Below are 24,629 nucleotides of genomic sequence, written 5' to 3'. Positions count from 1 at the left end.
AGAAATGCTTTTGGGTTTGTGAAATGAGCCATGTGTGTCCTGGGCTAAACGTGGGGTGCTGAGACCTTAGGAAAGGGTGGGACATGTCATGGTCTGAGGTGGATCCCTCTGCTCTCAGCAGTGCCTGGTGGCTTTTCAGGGTAACATGGCAGTGTGATCAGCCTCCATCTCAGAAAGGTGCCAGCCCAGGGCAGATGCAGCAAGACAGAGGAACAGACCGGCTGCCCTCAATCTGCACTGACCCACAGGCATCCTCTGGTCTCGCAGGACTCGCTCTGTTCTCCCTGAGTGCAGCAGAAATGCTGAGAGCTTCTGACACCCAACAACACTCCCCAGAGTGGGAGGGCAGAAGGAGCTGTAGAAACGCCAAACCTCTCAAACTCAGTTTCTCAGGCCTGGGGGTATAGATGCTGACAGTCCCTTCTGCACCAGGAGCGGTTCCATCTGACAAAGCTGAACCCCAGGACTGGCCCCTGCCCCACCCAATCACACAGGGTCAGGCTGACTCCTCAAGAGCCCCTGGGCAGAGACCCTACTCTTCATTGCACACTCATCACACACCGATGAGGGCTCCAGCCAGAACGTTCTCCTGGAAAAAGAAAAGAGTCTCTTTGTGGGAGGGTCTGTGGGAAATGGCTTTGTTTTTTCCCAGAGAAGTCTCATCTAAACCATCACTGTCTTTTCCTCCTTGCACAGCTCCTCATGCCCACAGGTAGAGCAAATGTCCAACAGCAGCTCCATCACCCAGTTCCTCCTCCTGGCATTCACAGACACACGGGAGCTGCAGCTCTTGCACTTCTGGCTCTTCCTGGGCATCTACCTGGCTGCCCTCCTGGGCAACGGCCTCATCATCACCACCATAGCCTGTGACCAGCAGCTCCACACCCCCATGTACTTCTTCCTCCTCAACCTCGCCCTCCTCGACCTGGGCTGCATCTCCATCACTGTCCCCAAGTCCATGGCCAATTCCCTCTGGGACACCAGGGACATCACCTACACGGGATGTGCTGCCCAGGTCTTTCTGTTTGTCTTTTTAATTTCAGCAGAATATTTTCTTCTCTCCATCATATCCTACGACCGCTACATTGCCATCTGCAAACCCCTGCACTACGGGACCCTCCTGGGCAGCAGAGCTTGTGTCCACATGGCAGCAGCTGCCTGGGGCACTGGGTTTCTCTATTCTTTGCTGCACACGGGCAATACATTTTCACTGCCACTCTGCAAGGGCAATGCCCTGCACCAGTTCTTCTGTGAAATCCCCCCGATCCTCAAACTCTCCTGCTCAGATGCCTACCTCAGGGAAGCTGGGCTTCTTATATTTGGTGCCTCTGTATTCTTTGTATGTTTTGTGTTCATTGTGCTGTCCTATGTGCAGATCTTGAGGGCCGTGCTGAGGATCCCCTCTGAGCAGGGACGGCACAAAGCCTTTTCCACATGCCTCCCTCACCTGGCCGTGGTCTCCCTGTTTGTCAGCACTGCTGTGTTTGCCTACCTGAAGGCCCCCTCCATCTCCTCCCCATCCCTGGACCTGGTGGTGTCTGTTCTGTACTCAGTGGTGCCTCCAGCAGTGAACCCCCTCATCTACAGCATGAGGAACCAGGAGCTCAGGGATGCCCTGTGGAAACTGATGGCTGGATTCTTTTCCAAGTCATTAAACATCTCATCTTCTTCATATCACTCATGACATAACTCATGACAGATCCAACCTGTCTTGTTTATGTTTTGTAGTTGTGGATGATTGTTTGGAGTTGGGGGAGGGCTTGTTTGGTTTTGCTTTTTTAACTATGATAATACTGCCCACAAAGAAATGTTATTATTCATCTCACTTCTAATTATTTGTCCACCTTTATAGTTCAAGTGAAAGACCTTGTAAATGAGAAGTTGTGCTCTCTGTGTATTTAAACAAAATAAATGACCCTGCAGTGAACAGTTTGTCTGAGATCTTTCCTCTGCAACCTTTGTGAAGCTCAATACAAGATGTCCGTGGGCAAAGATGGAGGAAACAGTCCCAGCAGAGCAGCTCTGCCAGGGAGCACCAGCCTTGTTCTTTCCAGAGACCTTCTCTTTCCACTTCCCCACTCTCCTTCTCAGCCGTTGTGCTGCTGTAAGGCCTGAGGGTTTGGTCACAGTCATACTGTGTGTCAGTCCTGTGACCAGGACAGGCAATGGGCACTTCTGTGACAGAGCTGGCCTTAGAACAGCATCTCCATCAGCAAGGGGATCTCCTTAGCACAGTGCCTGAAGGTTTAGATCTTCTTCCAGAGTTGTTTTAAAGAACAGGCCTAAGGAACAGACTCTCAAGAGGCTCATTGTTTTGCTTGTTTCTGTGTGGGCTCAGTGTGATGAGATCAGGGTCCCAGTGTGGCTTTCGAGGGACTTCGGGCAGGTTGTTCAGCAGTTGCCCGTTGGTGGTCAGCATGCACGCACATGGTGAATAAGGCAGGGTCCCTCTGAGCACCCTCCATGGCCACCCAAGAGTTTGTGTGGGATGCGGTCAGTGGCAGTGACCACCATCAGCTGGGGCTGCCTCCCAGCCTGACCAGTATGGCCCCGCAGAGTCACCACAGCCCGGGCACCACAGTCCACTTGATCTACAGAGCAAAACCCCCAGCTCGGGGGCTGTGGGGAGCGTGGGGACAGTGTGCAGGAATGGCAGCCAGGCCAGTGCAGGTGTGCTCTCCCTAGGGAAAGGCTTTGTGGGGAGATGGGATGTCCCAGGAGAAGAGCAGGACACAGTGTGTGTGCAAGAGAGACATGGAAACAGTCTGTCATGCTGCCAGGTGCCAGCTTGGGGCTGTTGCCTCTTGCAGCCACCATTTTGATCATTGTCCTCTCACCACGGCTCAGAGAGCTTGTTCTTCCCCCCATGGAAGGACACCAGATGACTAGGTCAGAAGTCCAGGTGAGCACTGAGGGGACATGTGAGCATCCTGTGTGGGGGGAAACCAACCCAAATGAGCACAAATGTCACCAGCTACTCCTGTGAGTGCCATGGAGGCCTGTGGGACAGTGTATTGAGGTCACTTCATGTTGAGAGTAACTTCCCCAAGAAACCACCTGAATGCAGCACTGGGATGTGCTTCCTGGAACCGAGGTCAGTGTGACCTCCCTGGAGACCTGCATCAGCTCCACCACCCAGACCCAGTTGCTTCCCAGTTTTGTGGCTGACGATAGCACCATCTCTGCTCACAGACGTGTTAGGACTATTTTCTGCAACTCTTGCATGTGCTGAGCGTTTGCATTTCAGAGCCATTTCTCCCCTTCCTGTTCACATGGGCATCCCACGAATGCATCACTGCTCTCTACCCCAGTGTAGACAGGCACAAGGCCTTCTCCACCAGCTCCTCTCACCAGTGCCACTGTTTTCTACAGCACCCTCATCCTTGACTGTGGGATGCCCAGAACAACCCTCCCAAGACAGTTTGACAAAGCCTTTTTTCTACACCATCCCCACATCCCTGCTCAACCCCCTCATCCACAGCTTAAGGACCAGAAAGGTTGTGCAGAAGTGGGGCACTGAGAAAAATGGTCAGGAAAGCTTTGAGGTGCACAGAGAAACCATCAACATATTGGCCTGCTGCTCTCTTCTGAATAGGCCCAGAGGACCTGGAGAGCATTTGCTGTGTCCCAGAAACTCGCCTGAAAGGTTGGGTTATGAAGAAAAGTTTTGGCACAGGAAGTGGCAGACAGGTGCTGGTGGAACTGGCTGGTGTCACCGTGAGACATCTCTCAAACACCTCAGAAAAGTCATGGCTCTCAGGGAGGTTGCATAGTCCCCTGAGAAAGAAAATATTGAAAATGACTTATCATAGAATCATAGAATAATTGTGGTTGGAATAGACCCTTAAAATCATCAAGTCCAGCCATAACCTAAATCTGGCACTAAACCATGTCCCTAAGAGCCTCATCTATCTGTCTTTTAAATACCTTCAGGGATGGTGACTCCTCCACCTCTCTGGCCAGTCTGTTCCATTGCTTCAAAACCCTTTCTGTGAAAAAATGTTTCCTAATATCCAACCTGAACCTTCCCTGGCGCAACTTGAGGCCATTTCCTCTTGTCCTCTCACTTGGTACTTGGGAGAAGAGACCAAAACCCTCCATGCTACAACCTCCTTTCAGAGAGCTGTAGAGAGTGATAAGGTCTCTCCTCAGCCTCCTTTTCTCCAGACTGAATCCCCCAAGGTCCTTCAGCTGCTCCTCGTAAGACTTGTGCTCCAGCCCCTTCACCAGCCTTGTCACACCCTCCTCTGATCTCTCTCCAGCACCTCGATGTCTTCCTTGTCATGAGGGGCCTAAAACTGACCACAGTACAAGGGGATGATCTCTTCTCTAGTCCTGCTGGCCACACTATTCCTGATACAAGCCAGGATGCTGCTGGCCTTTTTGGCCAACAGGGCACATGCTGGCTCCTGTTCAACTGCCGTCAATCAACACCGCCAGGTCCTTTTGTGCCAGGCAGCTTTCCAGACACTCTTCCCTAAGCCTGTAGCACTGCCTGGGTTGTTCTGACCCAAGTGCAGGACCCGGCACTTGGCCTTGTTAGGCCTCATACAACTGGCCTCAGCCCAACGTTCCAGCTTGTCTAGATCCCTCTGTATGGCCTTCCCACCCTCCAGCAGATCAACACTCCCAAACAACTTGGTGTCATCTATGAACTTACTGAGGGTGCACTCGATCCCCTCGTCCAGATGATTGATAAAGAGATTAAACAGAACTGGCCTCAATACCGAGCCCTGGGGACACCACTCGTGACCGGCCACCAACTGGATTTGGCTCCATTCACCACAACTCTTTGGGCCTAGCCAAAGCATCCTTGTATTCCTCTTGAGTCTCCTGCCCCTCCTTCCAAAGATCATAAATTCTCCCCACAGGTCACGCCGTGTGTCTGAGGGTGTTGTCCAGTCTCTTCTTGATCACTGTCAGGCTTGGGACTGTGACACCTCCCTGGGGAGCCTGTTTCAGTGCTCCAGCACCCTCTGTGTGAAGAACCTTTTCCTCATGTCCAACCTAAGCCTCCCTGGTTCATCTTCCTGCCATTCCCTCAGGTTCTGTCATTGGTCACTAAAGAGAAGAGCTCATTGCCTGCCCATCCTCCTCCCCTTGTGAGGAAGCTGTAGACCACAATGAGGTCTCCTTTCAGTCCCGTCTTCTCCAAAATGAACAAACCCAGTGACTTCAGCAACTCCTCCAAAACCTTCACCAACTTTGTAGCCTCTTCTGGACACTCTCTAGCAGCGTAATATCTTTTTTATCCTGTGGCATCCAGAACTGCAAACAGTGCTCCAGGTGAGACTGCAGGAATAGACCCTAGACCACAGGAGAGAACCAAGATCAGCATCAATGAGATAATGCTGCAATCATCTATTCTCCACACTGAAAAATAATAAACTATACCCTTTACCAAAAAAAAAGTCATTTTTATTACAAGGTTTTTGAAATCATTCTCTGTAACTACACTAGGAAACCTCTCTAATTAACTGTACAAGACTAGAAGGAAATTACAGGAAGAGACATGGTTTCTTAGAGATTTCTTCAGTGTAATGAGCCCCATGGTGCATTTGGTGCTGAGTCCTTGAACCTCAGGTGCTACCTTTCCAGAAGTCAAAGTCAGAGGAAAAAAGTACTAAGTACCTTGAAGTATTAATGAGTTCCACTGAGGGCAAGTACCAGCAAAGCCTCCCTGGGGGCTCGTTAGAGCAGAGAATTGGAGGCCATGATGGCAGATAAACAAAGGGTAATGTGCAGGCAGCTGAAGTGCTGAGAAAAGCCTGGTTTTGTTGGATGAAGCAGAGAGGCCAAGGCCTGACCCCCAGCCCCTGGGAAGGCAGATCCTGTCCCTCACACGTTGCTCAGGGCTCTTCCTGGGGCAGGGGGATGTGGGCTGTGTGATGCTGAGTGAAGGACAATGGTGTGACAGTTCCCAGCCTTACTGGGGGTGTGCAAGGAGGCCATGAGGTGCCCACAGTGCCTGAGGACAACATGTCTCCTCATAGGCCTTGGTGGCAGAGATGATTGCCATAGCCAAGGGGACAAAGACTTGGGTTCTCTTGGCGACATTTGCCAGTGCCCTTTGCCATCTCCACCACAGGTTGTCCTACACTGTCCCACAGCTGCTTCTGTTTCCCTGCAGGCTGTAGACACCCATCTTGCTTCCTCCCCTTGCTCTCACCCTGGTATTTCCATACATTCACTGATGTGTCTCCACTCTTATGCTCCACTCCTTGAAACACAAGGAGGTGGACTAATCTCATGCTCCTGGATGATTTCTTGTACCACAGCACTACCCTTTGAGTGACATGTCTTCCTCCTCATGTCCAGTCTCCACGTTCCAAGCTGCGCTGTGTGGCAGTGTTTCTCTCTGCTGTAGAAAGGAGGACCCTGGAAACTACTGACCTGTCAGCCTCTTACCTGTGCCTGGGAAGATCATGGAACAGATCCTCCTAGAAGCTGTGCTGAGGCACAAGGAGGACAGGGAGCTGATTTGAGACAGCCAGCACGGCTTCACCAAGGGCAAGTCCTGCCTGACTAACCCCGTGGCCTTCTACGATGGAGTAACTACATCAGTGGACAAAGGAAGGGCAATGGATGTCATATCCATCTGGACTTCTGTAAAGCCTTTGACGTGGTCCCTCACAACATCCTTCTCTCTACATTGGAAAGGTATATATTGGATGGCTGGACTGCTTGGTGGCTGAGGAACTGGCTCAATGGTTGCACCCAGATAGTGGTGGTCAATGGCACAATGTCTGGATGGCCACTGGTGACAAGTGGTGTCCCTCAGGGGTCCATACTGGAATCAGTACCGTTTAATATCTTCATCAATGGCATAGTGGGATCAAGTGCACCCTCAGCAAGTTTGCGAATGTCACCAAACTGAGTGGTGTTGCTGACTCGCCTGAGGGACAGAAGGCCATCCAGAGTGACCTGGATAAGCTCAAGAAGTGGACCCATGTGAATCTCCAGAGGTTCAACAAGGCCAAACACAAGGTTCTGCACCTGGGTTGGGGCAACCCCCACTATCAGTACAGGCTGGGGGATGAGGGGATGGAGAGCAGACCTGACGAGAAGGACTTGGGGATACTGGTGGGTGAAAGACTGGACAGGAGCCAGCAATGTGCGCTTGCAGCCCAGAAGGCCAAACACATCTTGGGCTGCACCTGAAGGACCATGACCAGCAGGTCAAGGGAGGGGATTCTGCCCCACTCTGGTGAGACCCCACCTGGAATCCTGCATCCAGCTCTGGAGCCCTCAGTGCAGGAAAGACATGGATCTATTGGAGACGGTCCAGAGCAGGGTCACCAAGATAATCAGAGGGATGGAACAGCTCTGCTGGGAGGACAGGCTGGGAGAGTTGATATAGTTCAGCCTGGAGAAGAGAAGGCTCCAGGGAGACCTTATTGTGACCTTTCTGTACTGAAAAGAGGCCTATAAGAAGGATGGGGACAGACTTTTTAACAGGGCCTGTTGTGATAGGACAAGAGGTGATGGTTTTGAACTAGAAGAGGGGACATCCAGGCCAGACACATGGAGGACATTTTTTATAATGCGGGTGATGAAACATGACCACTGGTTGCTCAGAGAGGTGGTGGATGCCTCACCCCTGGAGACATCCCAGGCCAGGCTGGACGGGGCTCTGAGCAACCTGATCTGGTTGAAGATGTCCCTGCTCATGGCAGGGGGGTTGGACTAGATGACCTTTGAAGCTCCCTTCCAACACTCTTTAGGATTCTATGATTCCTACCTCCAAGGAAAGCTCCACAGTCTGGGAAATAACCTTTCAAGCATAGAATCATAGAATCATTTGAGTTGGAAGAGACCATTGAGATCATTGAGTCCAACCATAACCTAACTGCAGCACTAAACCATGTCCCTAAGAACCTCGTCTATACAACTTTTAGACACCTCAAGGAACGATGACTCAACCACTTCCCTGGGCAGCCTGTTCCACTGCTTCACAACCTTTTCCATGAAGAAATGTTTCTGAATATCAGTTCTGAACCTTGTCTGGCACAAGCTGAGGCGGTTTCCTCTCATCCTATCACTTGCTACTCAGGAGAAGACCAACACCCTCCATGCTACAATCTCCTTTCAGATAGTTGTAGAGAGTGAGAAGGTCTCCCCTCAGCCTCCTTTTCTCCAGGCTAAGCACCCCGGGCCCCTCAGCTGCTCCTCAGAAGACTTGTGCTCCAGACCCTCAACAGCCTTGTTGCCCTCCTGTGCACTCACTCAAGCACCTCAAGGTCTTTCCTATAGTGAAGGAGCCCAAAACTGAACTGAGGATTTGAGTTGTTGTCTCACCAGCGCCGAGTACAAGGGTATGATCACTGCCCCGGTTTTGCCCACTACACTATTCTTGATACACGCCAGCAGGCCATTGGCATTTTGGCCACCTGGGCACACACTGGCTCAAGTTCAGCTGCTGTCGATCAACACCCTCAGGTCTTTTTCCACCAGGCAGCTTTCCAGCCACTCTTCCCTGAGCCTGTAGTGTTGCAGGAGATTGTTTTGACCCAGGTGCAGGACATGGCACTTGGCCTTGTTAAACTTCAGACAATTAGCCTCAGCCTAATGACCCAGCAACTCCAGATCCCTCTGTATGGCCATTACACCCTCCAGCAGATAAACACTCCCAGCCAACTGGTGTCATCTGCAAACTTACTGAGGGTGCACTCGATCCTCTCATCCAGATCATTGATAAAGAGATTAAACAGAACTGGCCCCAATACTGAGCCCTGGGGACACCACTCATGGCCGGATTTGTCTCCATTCACAACTCTTTGGGCCCTGCCCTCCAGCCAGTTCTTTATCCATCACAGATACACCCATCCAGGCCATGAGCTGCAGATTCTCCAGGAGATGCTGTGGGATATGGTGTCAAAGGCTTTACTGAAGTCCAAGTACACAACATCCGCAGCCTGTGTGGCAGATTCACTCCCCCATGACAGGCTTTCCCTCATCTGCTAAGCCGGTCACCTTGTCACAGAAGGAGATCAGGTTGGTCAAGCAGGACCTGCCTTTCATAAAGCCATGCTGATTGGGCCCAATTGCTCGTCTCGTATGTGTGACCTCCCAGTCCCTTTCCCAGCCATGTTCCTGCTGTTGGCCTATCCCCTGCAGAGGCACAAGTGACCTCACAGTCCCCTCCACAGCCATTGGCTTCCTACTGGACTATGAGTTCCTGAGACACAGCTGAGCACATGACATCGTACCCAGCCATCACCCTCCTTGTGCTCCAGTGTGTGAGCAGATAAAACTAAGCTGCTTTCATCAAATTTATCTAATAGATTTCCTATGAAGGGTTTGAGCGGAGAAACGTTCCCCAGAGGAGCTGCTGTATTTACACTGGGGCATTTTATATCTCTGCTTCTGACTCTTTAGAGTTTTTTTTCTGTTCTTCTTCCTCTGTCTATTCTGTCTTGAAAGAGCTCTCCAAGGAAAAGATTCATGGAATCCTACAATAACACAGGTTGGAAGAGACCCCTGAACACCATTTCTGTCCCACTGACCTTTATGGCGCGCCAAGGAATGGCTGAAAGCATTTGTGCTCCCTTGGGTTCATCTCACCACATGCATACAATGGACATGCACATGATGTGTATGTTTACAACTCATCTGTACAATGAAAACATGGGCTTTTGACCTAGTATTTCATAGAATCATAGAATGTCTTGAGTTGGAAGGGACCCACACGGATCATCGAGTCCAATTCCTGTCCCTGCACAGGACAACCCCACAGTTCACATCATGTGTCTGAGGGCATTGTCCACTTTCTTCTTGAACACTGTCAGGCTTGGGGCCGTGACACCTCCCTGGGGAGCCTGTTCCAGTGTCCAGCACCCTCTGGGTGAAGAACCTTTTCCTCCTGTCCAACTGACCCTCCCTGGCACATCTTCCTGGGGGTGGTTAGTAGGTTGAGAGAGGTTCTGCTTCCCCTCTACTCTGCCCTGGTGAGACCTCATCTGGAATATTGTGTCCAGTTCTGGGCCCCTCAGTTCAAGAAGGACAGGGAACTGCTGGAGAGAGTCCAGCGCAGGGCCACGAAGATGATTAAGGGAGTGGAGCATCTCCCTTATGATGAAAGGCTGAGGGAGCTGGGTCTCTTTAGCTTGGAGGAGACTGAGGGGTGACCTCATTAGTGTTTATAAATATATAAAGGGTGGGTGTCACGGGGATGGAGCCAAGCTCTTCTCAGTGACAACCAACAGTAAGACAAGAGGTAATGGTTTCGAGCTGGAACACAAGAGGTTCCACTTAAATTTGAGAAGAAACTTCTTCTCAGTCAGGGTGACGGAACACTGGAACAGGCTGCCCAGGGAGGTTGTGGATTCTCCTTCTCTGGAGACATTGAAAACCCGCCTGGACGTCTTCCTGTGTAACCTCACCTAGGTGTTCCTGCTCTGGCAGGGAGATTGGACTGGATGAGCTTTTGAGGTCCCTTCCAATCCCTAACATTCTGTGATTCTGTGATTCCTTCGGATTCTGTCACTGCTCACCAGAGGGAAGAGATCAGTAACTTCCCTTCCTTCTCCCCTTGTGAGGAAGCTGTAGCCACCATGAGGTCTCCTTTTAGTCTTTTCTTCAGCTCTGATGGTGAGAAACCCCTTGGTTTGCTTTCTGAAGCAGAAAGGAGAAGCCATGACCTCCAGGCAATGGGAAGGGGGATCCTGTTCCTCACACACGGCTCAGGGCTCTTCCTGGGACCGTGGGATGTGGGTGTGCAAGGCCGAGGGAAGGACAACACTGGTACAACAACTTCCAGCTTCCCCATGGGGCTGCAAGGAGGCAACGAGGCCCCAGTGCCATGAGGACAACATGTCTTCTCCTAGGCCTCAGTGGCAGGGACAACTGCCATGGCCAAGGGGACAGAGACCTGGGTTCTGTTGGTCCCTTCCAGCCTTGCCAGTGCCCTTTGCCATCTCCACCGCAGGCTGTTCTACATGGTCCTACCCCTGCCCCTCTTTCCCTGCAGGCTGCAGACACCCGTCTCACTTCCCCACCTGCTCTCACCGCAGCATTTCTGTCCCTTCACTAATGTGTCTGCACCCTCACTGGCTGTTCTTTGGAACACAAAGCCACGGGCTGATCCAGCTCCCTCTGGGTGACCTCTTGCACCACAGCACTGCCCTTCCAGTGACATTTCTTCCTCCTGACATCCTGTCCTCACCTTTCAAGTTGCACTTTGTGACTTTTTTTTTCTCTTTCCTGCTTCTTCCCAGTATCAAGGAGAGCTCGACCATCTCACAAACTGCCCTTCATGCAGACCACCCAACCCATTAGGCTTCTTGTGGTCGTTCACCTCACCAGAGGGCAGTCACCTTACCATTATCTCCTACATCCCATGAGTGCTGGGTCTTTCAGCTTCTCTGACAGACACGACCATGTCCCTGCTGCTGTCCCATCATGTTCTCAGGCAGAATGGACATGACAACCTGTCTCCAAGGCCTCTTCCTGGGTAGGGCCTGTGGGTCCTTTGGCAGAGGTTCTTTCCCAGCCATGTCCCTGCTGCTGGGCTGTCACCTCCAGGGACAGAACTGACCCCACAGTCCCCTTCACAGCCACACGCTGCTTACTGGATTGTGAGTTTCGGAGACACAACTGACCTCATAATACCACACCCATCCATCCCCCTCCTTAGCACCCAGGACCTGACCAAGACTGAAGCGTGTTCCACACCCCTGCCCCTCTTTTCCTGCAGGCTGTAGACACCCATCTTGCTTCCTCACCTTGTTCAAATTTGTCAAATATATTTCTTACTAACAATGTGGGTGAAAAGCACTCCTCACTGGAACTGCTGTATTTATGTTAACACCTTCTATATCTGCTCTTCTGCCTTTTTATTTTTTTACTATTTTCTATCTATTGTCTCTCCAGAAAACTCTCCAAGGCAAACATTTATTCAAATCACAGAATAACTGAGGTTTGAAGAGAGCCCTTGTCTCACTCATCTTGTCTCACTCTCCTGCTCAGGGCAGAGTGAACCAGGGGAGGTTGCTCAAGGCCTCCTCCCAGGTTTGGATTATCCTCAAGGGCACTGAAAGTGCACTCTGTTACATCATAGAAGGGGAGAATAAAGTGCTGGCCCAAGTGCTGGTCACTGAAAGATGACACTGCTAACTGGCTGCAGGGATGACTTTGTTCCACTGATGATATTTGGGCTTGATGGTTCAGCCAACTTCCCACCCAGCATCCACTTCTTGAGCCCCATCAGCAGCACTCTGGCCAGAAGGAGACCATGTCTGAGGCCTTGCAAATGCCCTGTACACAACATGCCTTTCTTTCCCCTGTCCATTTGGGTTCAGCAATCCCTTCCTTGTCCTTCACATTCCTGGAAATGGCGGCAGGAGGACACTTCCCATCCCTTTCCCAGGACCGGAGGTAGGGTGGCCAGCCTGTAATTCTCCCAGTTCCTGTTCGTGCTCTTCTTGAAGATGGGTTTGAGGTCTGCGTTTTCAAAGGCCCCTCTAACCATTCTGGTTTCTATGGCACTTTTGAGAGCACAATCCGGAATCATGGGCAAGGGTGACATAGCAGACTGGAGCACTTGCAATGAGCTTGTCCAAGACAGCTGAGATGAATCTCATTGATCCAGTGGGGTTTGTTGCTGGAGTCACACACAGAAATATCAGGGTTCCTGTCAAGCATCCTCATCTGAGCTGGCCTCATGGACGCCTTATGCACCCAGGGATGTTCAGAGACAGAGTTTGTCCCTTTTACACACAGCGGCAGGAGTCACAGTGTCTCTCTGGCCTCCTGTTGCCACTCCAAAGGGACAGGAGACACCTCAGCCCTGTGGTGTGTCACTCTGCTCTGCGCTCATCTGACATGTCCCACGTCATGAGGAATGGACATGGGGACCTCAGTTCAAGGAAGCACATCCCAGTGCTGCATTCAAGTGATTTCCCATGGGGTGTTCCTCCCAATATCAAGTGACCTCATGATCTTGTCTGTGCCACAGGCCTTCATGGAAGCCCAAGGAATAGTTGATGGTGTTTGTGCTCACTCGCGTTCATGTCACCTCACGTACATGATGTGTGTGCTGACATCTCGTGTGTACAAAGTAAACATGGACTGCTGACCTACTCATTCAGTGTCCATCCACGGAGAGAACAACCACCTCTGTGGGTGAGAGGCCAGGGCTGGAAATGGTGGTTGTGAGGGGCCAGTCCATGACGATGCCCTGGGGCAGCTTCCGCGGAGTGTCCAGTGCACACGGGCACAGCCCAGACCCTGCTCTGCTGGTCCTGCAGGTCTCTGACAGGAGGCCTGGCTGTGAGAGGACACTGCTGTGTGCCCAGCCCTGCACACACACGCTGTTCAGCTGTACCCTGCTGTTTGCATCTGTCGCCACTTTCTTGGAAAAACTCTTACCCTGACGAGATCACCTTTCTTTCTGGAAAGGCTGCTCTGAGGCCAGCTCTGTCACACAAGTGCCCATTGCCTGTCCCTGCCTGCACTCACAGGACTGACACACAGCAGGACGGTGACCAAGCTGCTAGAGCACTCAGGTCTTGCACCAACACAAGGGATGAGAAGGAGAGTGTGGGAGTGGTTCGAGAACAGCTCTGGAAGGCCAAGCGCTGGTGCTCCCTGGCAGTGCTGCCATGCTGAACTCTTTTCCCCTCCTCCCATGCACACAGGAACTGTCCCTGCAGCTCCAAAAGGCCTTGCAGGAAGGATATAGCAAAAAAAAGGTCACTACAGGACCCTTTATTTTGTTTAAATACACACGGATCATGGCTCCTCATTTACACTGCCAGTGGTAATAAAAGAAAGGCAGACAGTGATTTAGAAAGGGGATGACAACATTATCACAATAGAAAAAACACCAATAACAACAGAAAACACAGATGAGAGGCTGGACATGTAACTAGTTACATTAAAACTGCTATGTAGAAGCAGATATACAGTTTATTGCTTCAGAAAACACTAAGATATGAGTTTCCACAGGGCATCCTTGAGCTCCTGGTTCCTCATGCTGTAGATGAGGGGGTTCACTGCTGGAGGCACCACTGAGTACAGAACAGACACCACCAGATCCAGGGAAGGAGAGGAGATGGAGGCGGGTTTCAGGTAGGAAAACATGCCAGTGATGACAAACAGGGAGACCACGGCCAGGTGAGGGAGGCACATGATAAAGGCTTTGTGCCGTCCCTGCTCAGAGGGGATCCTCAGCACAGCCCTGAAGATCTGCACATAGGACAGCACAATGAACACAAAACACATAAAAGCTAAACAGGCACAAAACCCAAGAAGCCCAAGTTCCCTGAGGTACGAGTTTGAACAGGAGAGCTTGAGGATCTGGGGGATTTCACAGAAGAACTGGTCCAGGGCATTGCCATTGCACAGTGGCAGTGAAAATGCATTGGCCGTGTGCAGCAGAGCACTGAGAAACCCAGTGGCCCAGGCAGCTGCTGCCATGTGGACACAAGCTCTGCTGCCCAGGAGGGTCCCATAGTGCAGGGCTTTGCAGATGGCAACGTAGTGGTCGTAGGACAGGATGGTGAGAAGAGAATACTCTGCACCAAACAAGAAAACATAGAAAGAAGACCTGGGCAGCACATCCTGCAAAGGAAATGACCCTGGTATCCCAGAGAGAGCTGGCCATGGATTTGGGGCCAGTGATGGAGATGGAGCCCAGATCAAGGAGGGCGAGGTTGAGGAGGAAGAAGTACATGGGGGTGTGGAGGTGCTGGTCACAGGCTATGGTGGTGATGATGAGGCCGTTGCCCAGGAGGGCAGCCAGGTAGATGCCCAGGAAGAGCCAGAAGTGCAAGAGCTGCAGCTCCCGTGTGTCTGTGAACGCCAGGAGGAGGAACTGGGTGATGGAGCTGCTGTTGGACATCTACAGCCTCTGGGCATATGGCACTGACACAAGAAGAAAAGACAGTGACAAGTTACAGGAGACTTCTCTGAGCAAAATCAAAGCCATTTCTCATGCACCCTCCCCCTGCTCCACATCCCCTTGTCCTTTTCCAGACATTCCTTCAGCTCCCTGGCTGAGCCCTGGGTGGTGCTGGCTGGAGGTCAGCCCTGCTCTGCAGCAGGGGGTCATGGGAACGGGGGGCAGGGGACAGACCTGGGGTTCAAAGTTGTCATCTGAAACTGCTGCTGGTGAAGAAGGGCCTGTCAGCATCTGCACTATCACCAGAATGAAACAGGATGGTAAAATGACGTTTGAAATGTTTGGGGTTTTGACAGCTTCACAGAATCACACAATGTTAGGGATTGGAATGGACCTCGAAAGATCATCTAGTCCAATCCTGCAACTCCCCTGGAGAGTGTTCTTGGGTGTCAGAAACCCTCATCATTTCTGCTGCACTCAGAGCGAGTCCTGCGAGACCAGAGGATGAGCGTGGGTCAGTGCAGATTGAGGGCAGCTGGTCTGTCCCTCTGTCTTGCCCTGGGCTGGCACCTTTCTGAGATGGAAGCTGATCACACTCCCATGTTACCCTGACAAGCCACCAGGCACTGCTGAGAGCAGAAGGTTTGCAGGCTGGAAAAAAGGACAGGGCAGACTAAGGCTGATGGGTTCAGCAGATGTGATGCTGCTGCTGTCCATGGGCAGAGGAGTGGCTGAAGGGACGTTATGAGGCTTCTGGCAGATGTGCTGATCACTCAGAGTTCCTTTTTCATTTATCCTTTCCTCCATCCCCCCCACCCTCCAAATCTTGGAACAGGAAACAGACTTGGGAATGCTCCTTATCTTTATAGTATTACCTGTATAGATCTTCTCCTTGAAACCTCCAATTGGAAGCAGTCTGGAGTGAGCTGGAGCTGTGAGCAGCCCTGACCCACAGAAAACCCAGCAGCAGAAGGACCCTGCCCTGCCCTGCCGGGGGTCACTCCTTCCCCCCACAGCTTCTCCCCTCAGTGTTGCTGGGATCTCCCCAGACAGGCTGAGCACTCACCCTAACAGGCAGCAGAGTCCCTGCCCCAGCACAGCCCTGGGGGGCAGGGACCCTGCTCTGCAGGACAGCCCTGGGCACCCCTGGGTGCTCACCCAGCTTCACAGCTGTTCAAAACTGCCTGATAAGAGTCCCCTCCTTACAGATCCCTCAAGCTGTGCCTGTGCTAACTTGATGAGATGCCTCCAGGAGCTACAGCTGCATTGCCCTGCACGCACAGACTTACCATGGCAAGAGCCTCAAAGATTTTTCCTCCGCTGAGCTCTCAGTCATCTTGCCAGTCCTGACCACCTTTAATCTCTCTCTGCCTTGCTCGTCTCCGTGGGGTCCCCAGGCAGAGCCCTCAGCCCTGGTGCGCTTTGCAGAGGAGCTGCTCCTGGGCAGAGCTGTCTCTCTGCAGCACTGCCGCTTGCCATGAGCTCCCTCTGTCCCAGGAGCCCAGCCCAGCTCAGCAGCACAGGAGCAGCCCATGATGGTCCTTTCTCTGTCCCCTCTGGGCTCTCTCCAGGTGTCCTTGGGGCTCCAGCGGCACATCCTTTGAAACAACCTCAAGTAATCAGTGATGCTTACTCTCTCTCTTCAGCAGTGACACTTCTTGCCAGCATTGTGTTCTTTGTATTAGAAAACAAATTGGTATAAGAATCACCTTTTCTTGTCCCATCATTAGGCAGGACACCAGGAATGTGACAGCAAAGGATCTAATTTTTCCAAATTGGGGGAGGAATATGTTCCCCGGAATGAATTTAGGCATTATATTCTGGGTTTATACTCCTAGGTCTAGAGAGACATTCAGTAACCTTTTGACCATCTCATGTCTGTGCTCTAAAGCAAAGCCTTTCCATGCATGGAGTCTTGGACACTTGGTACCACGTTTCCATGGGGCGACTCACAGGTTTCCTGTTGCCACAGCTGGGGTGGTTCAGTCCAGATGTGAAGCAATGGCCTCAGCCAGGGACCTGACTGGGTGAGCTGGAGCTGTCAGTGTTGCAGACAGAGCTGTGACACGGATGGAATAAACTGCCAAGGCAGGGTGGCAGAAGTTAGTTCATCTGGTCTTCAAGGACAGCAGCCTCCAAGCACAGCAACAGGCCAGAGCAAAACTCAGTCTAGACCTGTAAGGCAATTCAAGGGCCCCATAATGAGCTGTTACTACTGCAGGAACAGTGAAAGGAGAAACAGAGACACTGGGTGGCCACTGATGAATTTAGTAAAGGAAAGAAGTGATATTCTCTGTGTCTCTGGTCCTCCATCTTCAACAGCAACGTCTCCCAGGCCTCTGTCACTGGAGGCAGAACAACCAGCAGTGGATGGGGATCAAGTCAGGGGTCACTGGAACTAACACAATCCTTTCCAGTCTATGGGACAGGAGGGGCAGCATCCCAGGAGCTGAGACAGAAGGACCATGTCACAGTGAGGCCACTCTCCACCATCTTGGAAAGCTCATGGAGACTGGGGGGACTCCCTGACCACTGGCAGCTCTCACACATTGCGTGCACTTCTCAAAAATGTCCAATGGGTGAGCAGGGGAACTGAGGGCTGTGCCCTAGAGCATGTCGACTGGGACCCCATTTCTGGGTGTGTGAAAGAGAAGGTGACGGGGTTTACCCAGGGCAGGTTGTGCCTGTCCATCGTCTTTGCTTTCTGTGAGGAAAGGACAGGGTTGCTGGACATGGGGAGAGCAGTGGTGGTCTGTTATGTGGAAGTCAGCAAGGCATTCAGCATCATCCCCTGCAATATTCTTGTGTCCGAAGTAGGATATTATGGTCTGTGTCAGTGTGTAAGTAGATGGGTAAAAAATAATCTGGATGGTTGGGCTTGGAAAGGTGCAATAGAAAGGGAGAAACTTTCCAATCATGAGGACAGTGAAGCACTTGAAGCTGTTTCCCAGGGGTGCGCATCCACTCTACTCCAGAAAGTGACCAAGATGTGTTTGGATAAAGCCCTGAGTAATCTGGTCTGACCCTGCTTTGAGCAGGAGGTTGGTCAAGACACCTCCTGAGGTCCCATCCAGCCTGAATGATGCTGTCCTTTCATTCCCTTCATGTTTGCAAATTCGAGAAAGCTCTCAGGTTGTCTCTGACCAAAGGAACAATTCACACGAGGTGCAGGGCTGCTTTACATGTGCCCCAAACAGCCCTGACCACATCTTTTGCATTCCTTTTCATTTGCCCCAACCCAGATTCTTCTTTTTTGCTATCCTCATGCCCACCTTGTTCATCCTTTCAGAGCAGGTTGCTTAAGAGGTTTGAGCATTCATGTACAGAGTCTGCACATCAGCCAGGCAGCAAAGCCATCGTTACAGAAATGGAGACGAGGCTCTTGACCAGCTCCTTGCACCCAGGAATCGACACAACTTGTCTGCTGAGATTCCCGGGAACACCTGAACTTGAAGAGCAGAGCCTGTGAGTCCTTTTTGGGTATCCTGGCTCATCTCCTGACCCATGTGGTGCTTCAGGCTGTGAAGAGAATCAAAACCAACATTTTGGCTGGGGTAGTTTCATTTCACATGTGTCACACAGGGCAGATGAAGGGAGCTCAGAACTCCAGACTCTGCTGCACTTTTGGGACTTGAGAGACTGGAAATGCAGGTGACGGTGTGTGTCAGTGCACACCACATAAACATTCTGGATGCCTTTGTGCCTTTGCACCAACCGGGGATCTGTTCCTTGTCCTTTGGCTAAAAAACAATTGAACCTGCCCTATGTCACCTCTCCTCACACCAGAAGAAATGGGGAAAAAGCATGAAAGAGGGGTGATTTCAGGGAAATTCTGTCCTAGGAAGTACTTTTAAAATTATAAATCTAGTAGAAGTGACAGAAAAAGCTCTTAAAAAGAACTCCATGCAAGAGGTTATCCTCTGAGACAGATCTTTTGAGAAGCAAGAGTGACTGTTGGAAATGAAATTTAAAAACTTTAGTTCACTGTCATCATCAGGAATAAGGAATTCCCTGTTATTCTTATTACTGATAGTGCCACTTTCAAAAACATCCTTGAGATTGTCTCTATTTTTCGATGGCTCCAAAACTGAGCCTGCTCAGATTTTGAAACGACTGCTTCAAATGTCTGCAACCTAGATCTCTACAACCATCTCTCATTGAAGGTCTTTTACCCCAGAAAGGGGAAACTGCCAGTGCAGGCACCAAACCAGTGCCCAACCTGCCTGGAGAGCCAGGTGAGTGGTGCCACACAACAGCCACCCTCGAGGGAAGCTTTGCTCAGGCATGGCCCATGAGCTGACCTTGCTCTGCTCCTCTCTTACACTCCCCGTGCTTGGATGGTCCTCAGGAATCATCCATGAGCCTGGAGGAAGCACCAACCTCCTGGAGTGTTGGCCCATTACTGGAGGACAAGAGTGAAAGGTCTGAGAGACACATGGGAGTGCAGAAAGAGAGGGGTCTATGTGTAGCAGTAAGTGTGTTAAAGAAGAAGACCTAAAGACCATGGTCTGGTCATGCTAATATGGAATAGATTGATTTTTATTTTTTATTTTAGGGCAGCAGAAGAAAAAACGTGTGCATTTCAGTGCTGGGCCATGGATCCAAATAGAGGATTCAAGCAAGTTTGGGACTGGGACAACTCGGGTGGTTGGTGACCATTGCCAGGTCTATGAAAGGAGCTGCATGGGCTTGTGGGACCTCACAGGCATTGCCAACTCCTCAGAAAACCAGAGCCTTGTGGTTAAAGCAAGAGCACTTGGCACCAAACCCACCCCCAAACCACAAATACCCTCCCAGTGACCACAGGCAGAGCCTTGAGAAACATTTGACTGAAAGGGTCTCCTTTGCCAGGCCCTGGGGGTCAGGGCTTGGCCATTCTGATGATAAACAAACATGAAGGGCTGACGTGGCACCAGAGCCACCTCCAAATTGCCCTTACCACCTCTGAACATCGTCTCCAGGCTTTTCCTTCACCAGCCTCCAGGGACAGGGACTGCTTGTGTCAGCGATGGCCCTTCGTGGGGTCCCAAACACCCTCAGAAATTTGGGGTGTGTTTCTGCCTTTCACTTCATTAGAGGTTTGTTAATTCTTTCAGTAGCTGCAGTTCAGGACCATGGCAGCAGAGGGCTCATTAACGTCCAAAATGCGCTTACAAGCCAAGGCTCTCTGCAGCACTTGCCTAAAGGCTTCCAGTCTGGTGCGGATGATTAGACAGATTTCAGAACTGTAGCCAAACAGAGAGCATTTCCATAACAAATACTAATTAAGCCAAATTTCTTCTATTTCTGTCCCACTCCCAATGCCCTCATTTCCAGAACAGCTCGTATCAACCATCTCCAATAAATATTGATCTAGAGAATCTCCTGATAAAGACTGAATGTGTCAGAAAAGCGGGTGCCTGATGCACCACTTGAGTGAGGAGACAGGACTGGACACCTCAAGAGGAATCACACCCTCTGGACCCAGAGGTGGGAGTTCCTGGGAATCTCAGGTGCCACAGGACAGCAATACTTGTATTCAGGGAGCTGGTCAAGTGACCCATCTCCTTTTCTCTAATGGTGTCTGAGTTTGCTCAGGTAACCCCTGACTGGACCCCCATCCATTCCTGGGTGTTCTCCAGACTCCTGCCTACAGGAACAAAGTTCCAGGAGACCTTGCTGGTGAAGACGGAGGCAAAGAAGCCATGAAGTACCTCAGTCCTGTCTGATTCTACTCTTACAAAGTTCAGCAGCAGGCCCACGTTCACCCTGTCTATTATTTTACTGTAAGGAAGCAATGTCAGCTCATCTTGGTGCCCTCAGCCTCCCCTGCAGGTATCAAGTCCAGGGCAGCTTTGGCATCATCCCCACATCCATGGACAAGGATTCTAAATTCCTCCTTTACAGCTTGACCTGCTTCCACCTCCCATGTGCTGCCCTTTTGACCTGGAGCTCCGTCAGTTCAGACAAGCAGCCTCATGATGTAAAGTCTTCTTTTCATAGGTACTTGGAGAGATCATTCTTGTGCTTGGAGCAGGCTGTCCTGTAAGGCTTCTCAGATTTCCTGAGCTCCTTCACCCTTCAGACCTACTTCCATGTCACCACCTTTATTGGCTGCCGTCTCCCAGTATGTCCGTGTCTTCTCCTCTGGAGCCCACCAGCCTGTGCTCTGCTGCTGGCCTTCCTCCCTCCCCTCTGGTGCCTGGAATCCCACTGTTGCTTGGTCATGACAGCCAAGGTGGACACTGATGTTCACATCCCTCACCAGCTCTTCTTTGTTTCCGAGTTCCAGATCCACGTGAGCATCCCCCTTGTTGTCTCACCAGGCAGCCACATAAAGCAGTTGGCCCAAGATCCTCTGGACTGTTGGCACCTGCCGATTTGCCTGGCCAGTGAATGTCAGGACAATGACAGTTCCCCATAGGAACCCACTCATTGACTTGAGACTTCCTCAGGTTGCTGACAGAAGATCTTTTCCATTTCTTCTCCATGATCAAGTAGTTTGTAACACCCGACACGTTATCACCCTGTACTGGGTTTACATGGCCAAGTCTTGGAACTGGGGGTGAGTGTGGGTGTGCTACAGTTGTCACCTCTCTGAGAAGACGACAGGAGTTTGACCGGCATCAGACAGAAAAGATTTCAGCTGGCTGCAAGATGGACCCACTCCTTGACAAATCTGAGCCACTCAGTGATGCTGGCAGCACCTCTGTGATATTGTATTTGAGAAAGGGTAAAAAATGCTGCACAACAGCAGGTGGGAGAGAGGAGGGAGGAAATGTGAGAGAAAACACACTGCAGACCCCAAGGTCATATCCCATAGAACCCAAGTAGGTCCCTCAGCAGGCCAAAGCCTGCTCTCCTGAAATCCTGCTCTTTGCCTTGTTATCATCTTCCAAGAGCCTCAACTCCACTTTCCCATCCGTGACTGTCACATCCCTGACCAACTCTTTCTGGTTTGTAAGTGTGAAGTCCCACAGGGCACCTCACCTCACTGACTCCTCAGTCACCCCTGTCAGGAAGATGTTGTCCTTGAGCTCCAAAACCCTCCTGGATGGCTGGTACCTTGCAGCTATTGGGATATCTTAGGTCTGCCATGAGGACACAGCCCTGGAAACATGAGGCTTCTTTCATTTGTCTGAAGGAGGCCTCATCTAATTCATCTTCCTGATCAGTGAGTCAGTATCTGACGGCCAGTCACCACAACACTGTCCATGTTGTTCTGCCCTCTCACGCTGAGCCCTCAACCTTCAGCTGACATTGTCTGTCCCCAGGCAGAGCTCCACACATTCCTGATGTTCCCCCACATGAAGGGAAAACTCCCCTCTAAGTGAAGACCTCAGGCACTATGAGTACCAGACCCTTAAGATCCCACAGCTTCTCCAGGAGGGACTGTTTGTAGTGCCCTGTAGCTCCTCATGCTGTTGTCTTGGGAGAGAAAACCTCATCAGGATAAGCCATCTGCATGCAAACATTAACAGCTGAGCAAATGGAGCTTCGGTCCAGGGAGAGTCCAGACCTGGCGAAAAGCTTGGTTTTGCAATCAGAAAGCTCTGAAGTTTGATAAGGAGAAGTGGCCAGTTCTGTATCAGGGCAGGAGAACAACCCCATCCATCAGGACAGAGCAGGACCTGACACGCTGAGCAGTGACCCTGAGGAGAAGGGCCTGGGCACTACAAGGGCCGCCACACAAGCCTGTGCTGCACGCTCACCATGAACAAGGCAGCTGCACACGGGACTGCATGAGGAGCAGCGTGGGGACCCAGACACCTGGAGTTCTCATCCCATTCGGTTCAGCACTGGTGTGACCCCACACACACGGGTGTGTGCCAGTGTGCAGCTTCCAAGTTTGGAGAAGCAGGGAGGAACTGGAGAGTGTAGGGCTCTGCCAAGGCAGGGTCCAGGACCTTGTGCACATGGTGTGGGATGCTGAGGGACCTGGGCTGCTTTGGCCCAGCAGCACTGGGGAGGCTGCAGCAGTGTAGGAGTAGCCTGAGAGTGCTCGAAGGGTGGTTTCAGAGAGAGTGGAGGTTTTCTTCATATTGGGAAACACCATGAGAAAGAAATAATGGCACACAGTGCAGCTGGGGAGGTCCAGGCTGGACATGAGCAGAAAGGAATGTGACTGGAAGGGCAGTGCTGTGGTGGAGCAGGTCACCCAGAGGGAGTCTGCATCAGCCCAAGGCTTTGCTTCAAGGAACAGCTGGGGAGGATGGAGAGATACCAGCAAAGGAAGGAAGATGCTCAGACAAGAGCAAGGTGGGGTAGCAGGGGGGATGTGTCCAGCCTGCAGGGAAAGAGGTGCAGGGGATGCCACAGCATAGGACAGGCTGTCGTGGAGATGATCAAGGGATGTAAAGAGGCTGAAAGCCCCCAACAGACATGAGCTCCTTCTCCCCTTAGCGATGGCTGTGGTCTCCACCTCTGATGCCTGTGAGGAGACACCTTGTCCTTATAGCACAGGGGCCTCATGGCCTTCTTGTCCCCAGCCAGGAACCTGGGAGGTGTCGGACCATAGTCCTGCCCTTGGCCCTGCGCAGCCCCACATCACAGTGTCCCAGGAAGGGCCCTGGGCAACGTGGGAGGGACAGGATGTGCCTTTCCAGGGTTGAGGGTCAGGGCTTGGCCCTTTGATTAAAGAAACACGTCCAGGTTTACTCAGCATCAGACAGACCTTTATTTTGCTTTTCCTGACCTGTCACCACTGACTCCAGATTTCTGCTCTAAGTGACCCTTGGGATGATTTCTCAGTTGTGTCCCTCAGTGGGACCCATTAACATTGCAAGAAACTTTGGAGAAGAAAGTGATTTAGAAAGGGGATGACAATGTTATCACAATAAAAAAAAGTCAATAACAACAGAAAAGACAGATGAGAGGCTGGACCTGTAACTAGCTACATTAAAACTCCTATGCAGAAGCAGATGGGCAGTTTATTGCTTCAGAAAACACTAAGATATGAGTTTCCACAGGGCATCCTTGAGCTCCTGGTTCCTCATGCTGTAGATGAGGGGGTTCACTGCTGGAGGCACCACTGAGTACAGAACAGACACCACCAGGTCCAGGGATGGGGAGGAGATGGAGGGGGGCTTCAGGTAGGCAAACACAGCAGTGCTGACAAACAGGGAGACCACGGCCAGGTGAGGGAGGCACGTGGAAAAGGCTTTGTGCTGTCCCTGCTCAGAGGGGATCCTCAGCACGGCCCTCAAGATCTGCACATAGGAGAAAAGAATGAAAATAAAACACCCAAATATTACTAAGAGACTAACCACAAGAAGCCCAAGTTCCCTGAAGTATGAGTTTGAGCAGGAGAGCTTGAGGATCTGGGGGATTTCACAGAAGAACTGGTCCAGGGCATTGCCCTTGCACAGTGGCAGTGAAAATGCATTGGCCGTGTGCAGCAGAGCATGGAGAAACCCAGTGGCCCAGGCAGCTGCTGCCATGTGGACACAAGCTCTAGCGCCCAGAAGGGTCCCGTAGTGCAGGGGTTTGCAAATGGCAACATAGCAGTCATAGGACATGATGGTGAGAAGAGAATACTCTGCACCAAATAAGAAACCTACAAAGAAGACCTGGGCAGCACATCCTGCAAAGGAAATGACCCTGCTGTCCCAGAGGGAATTGGCCATGGATTTGGGGACAGTGATGGAGATGGAGCCCAGGTCAAGGTGGGCAAGGTTGAGCAGGAAGAAGTACATGGGGGTGTGGAGGTGCTGGTCACAGGCTATGGTGGTGATGATGAGGCTGTTGCCCAGGAGGGCAGCCAGGTAGATGCCCAGGAAGAGCCAGAAGTGCAAGAGCTGCAGCTCCT

At 51.4% G+C, this 24,629-nt stretch overlaps 2 protein-coding genes across 2 annotated transcripts; one reads left to right on the top strand and one right to left on the bottom strand.

Annotated features, from left to right (window-relative positions):
* Positions 1-721: 721 nt before the first annotated feature.
* Positions 722-1,684, top strand: LOC135993643 (olfactory receptor 14J1-like). The gene has a single exon (XM_065643654.1). The coding sequence runs from the start codon at positions 722-724 to the stop codon at positions 1,682-1,684; it is 963 nt and encodes a 320-aa protein (XP_065499726.1).
* Positions 1,685-22,237: 20,553 nt separating this feature from the next.
* On the bottom strand, positions 22,238-24,339 carry LOC135993642 (olfactory receptor 14J1-like). The gene is made up of 2 exons (XM_065643653.1): positions 23,842-24,339; positions 22,238-22,282 (listed from the first exon to the last, which is right to left on the bottom strand). The coding sequence occupies exons 1-2, from the start codon at positions 24,337-24,339 to the stop codon at positions 22,238-22,240; spliced, it is 543 nt and encodes a 180-aa protein (XP_065499725.1).
* Positions 24,340-24,629: the final 290 nt, after the last annotated feature.

This window comes from Caloenas nicobarica, chromosome 12 (assembly GCF_036013445.1).
Source record: "Caloenas nicobarica isolate bCalNic1 chromosome 12, bCalNic1.hap1, whole genome shotgun sequence".
Lineage (NCBI taxonomy): Eukaryota > Metazoa > Chordata > Aves > Columbiformes > Columbidae > Caloenas > Caloenas nicobarica.
This window is presented reverse-complemented; position numbering and strand designations above follow the sequence as displayed.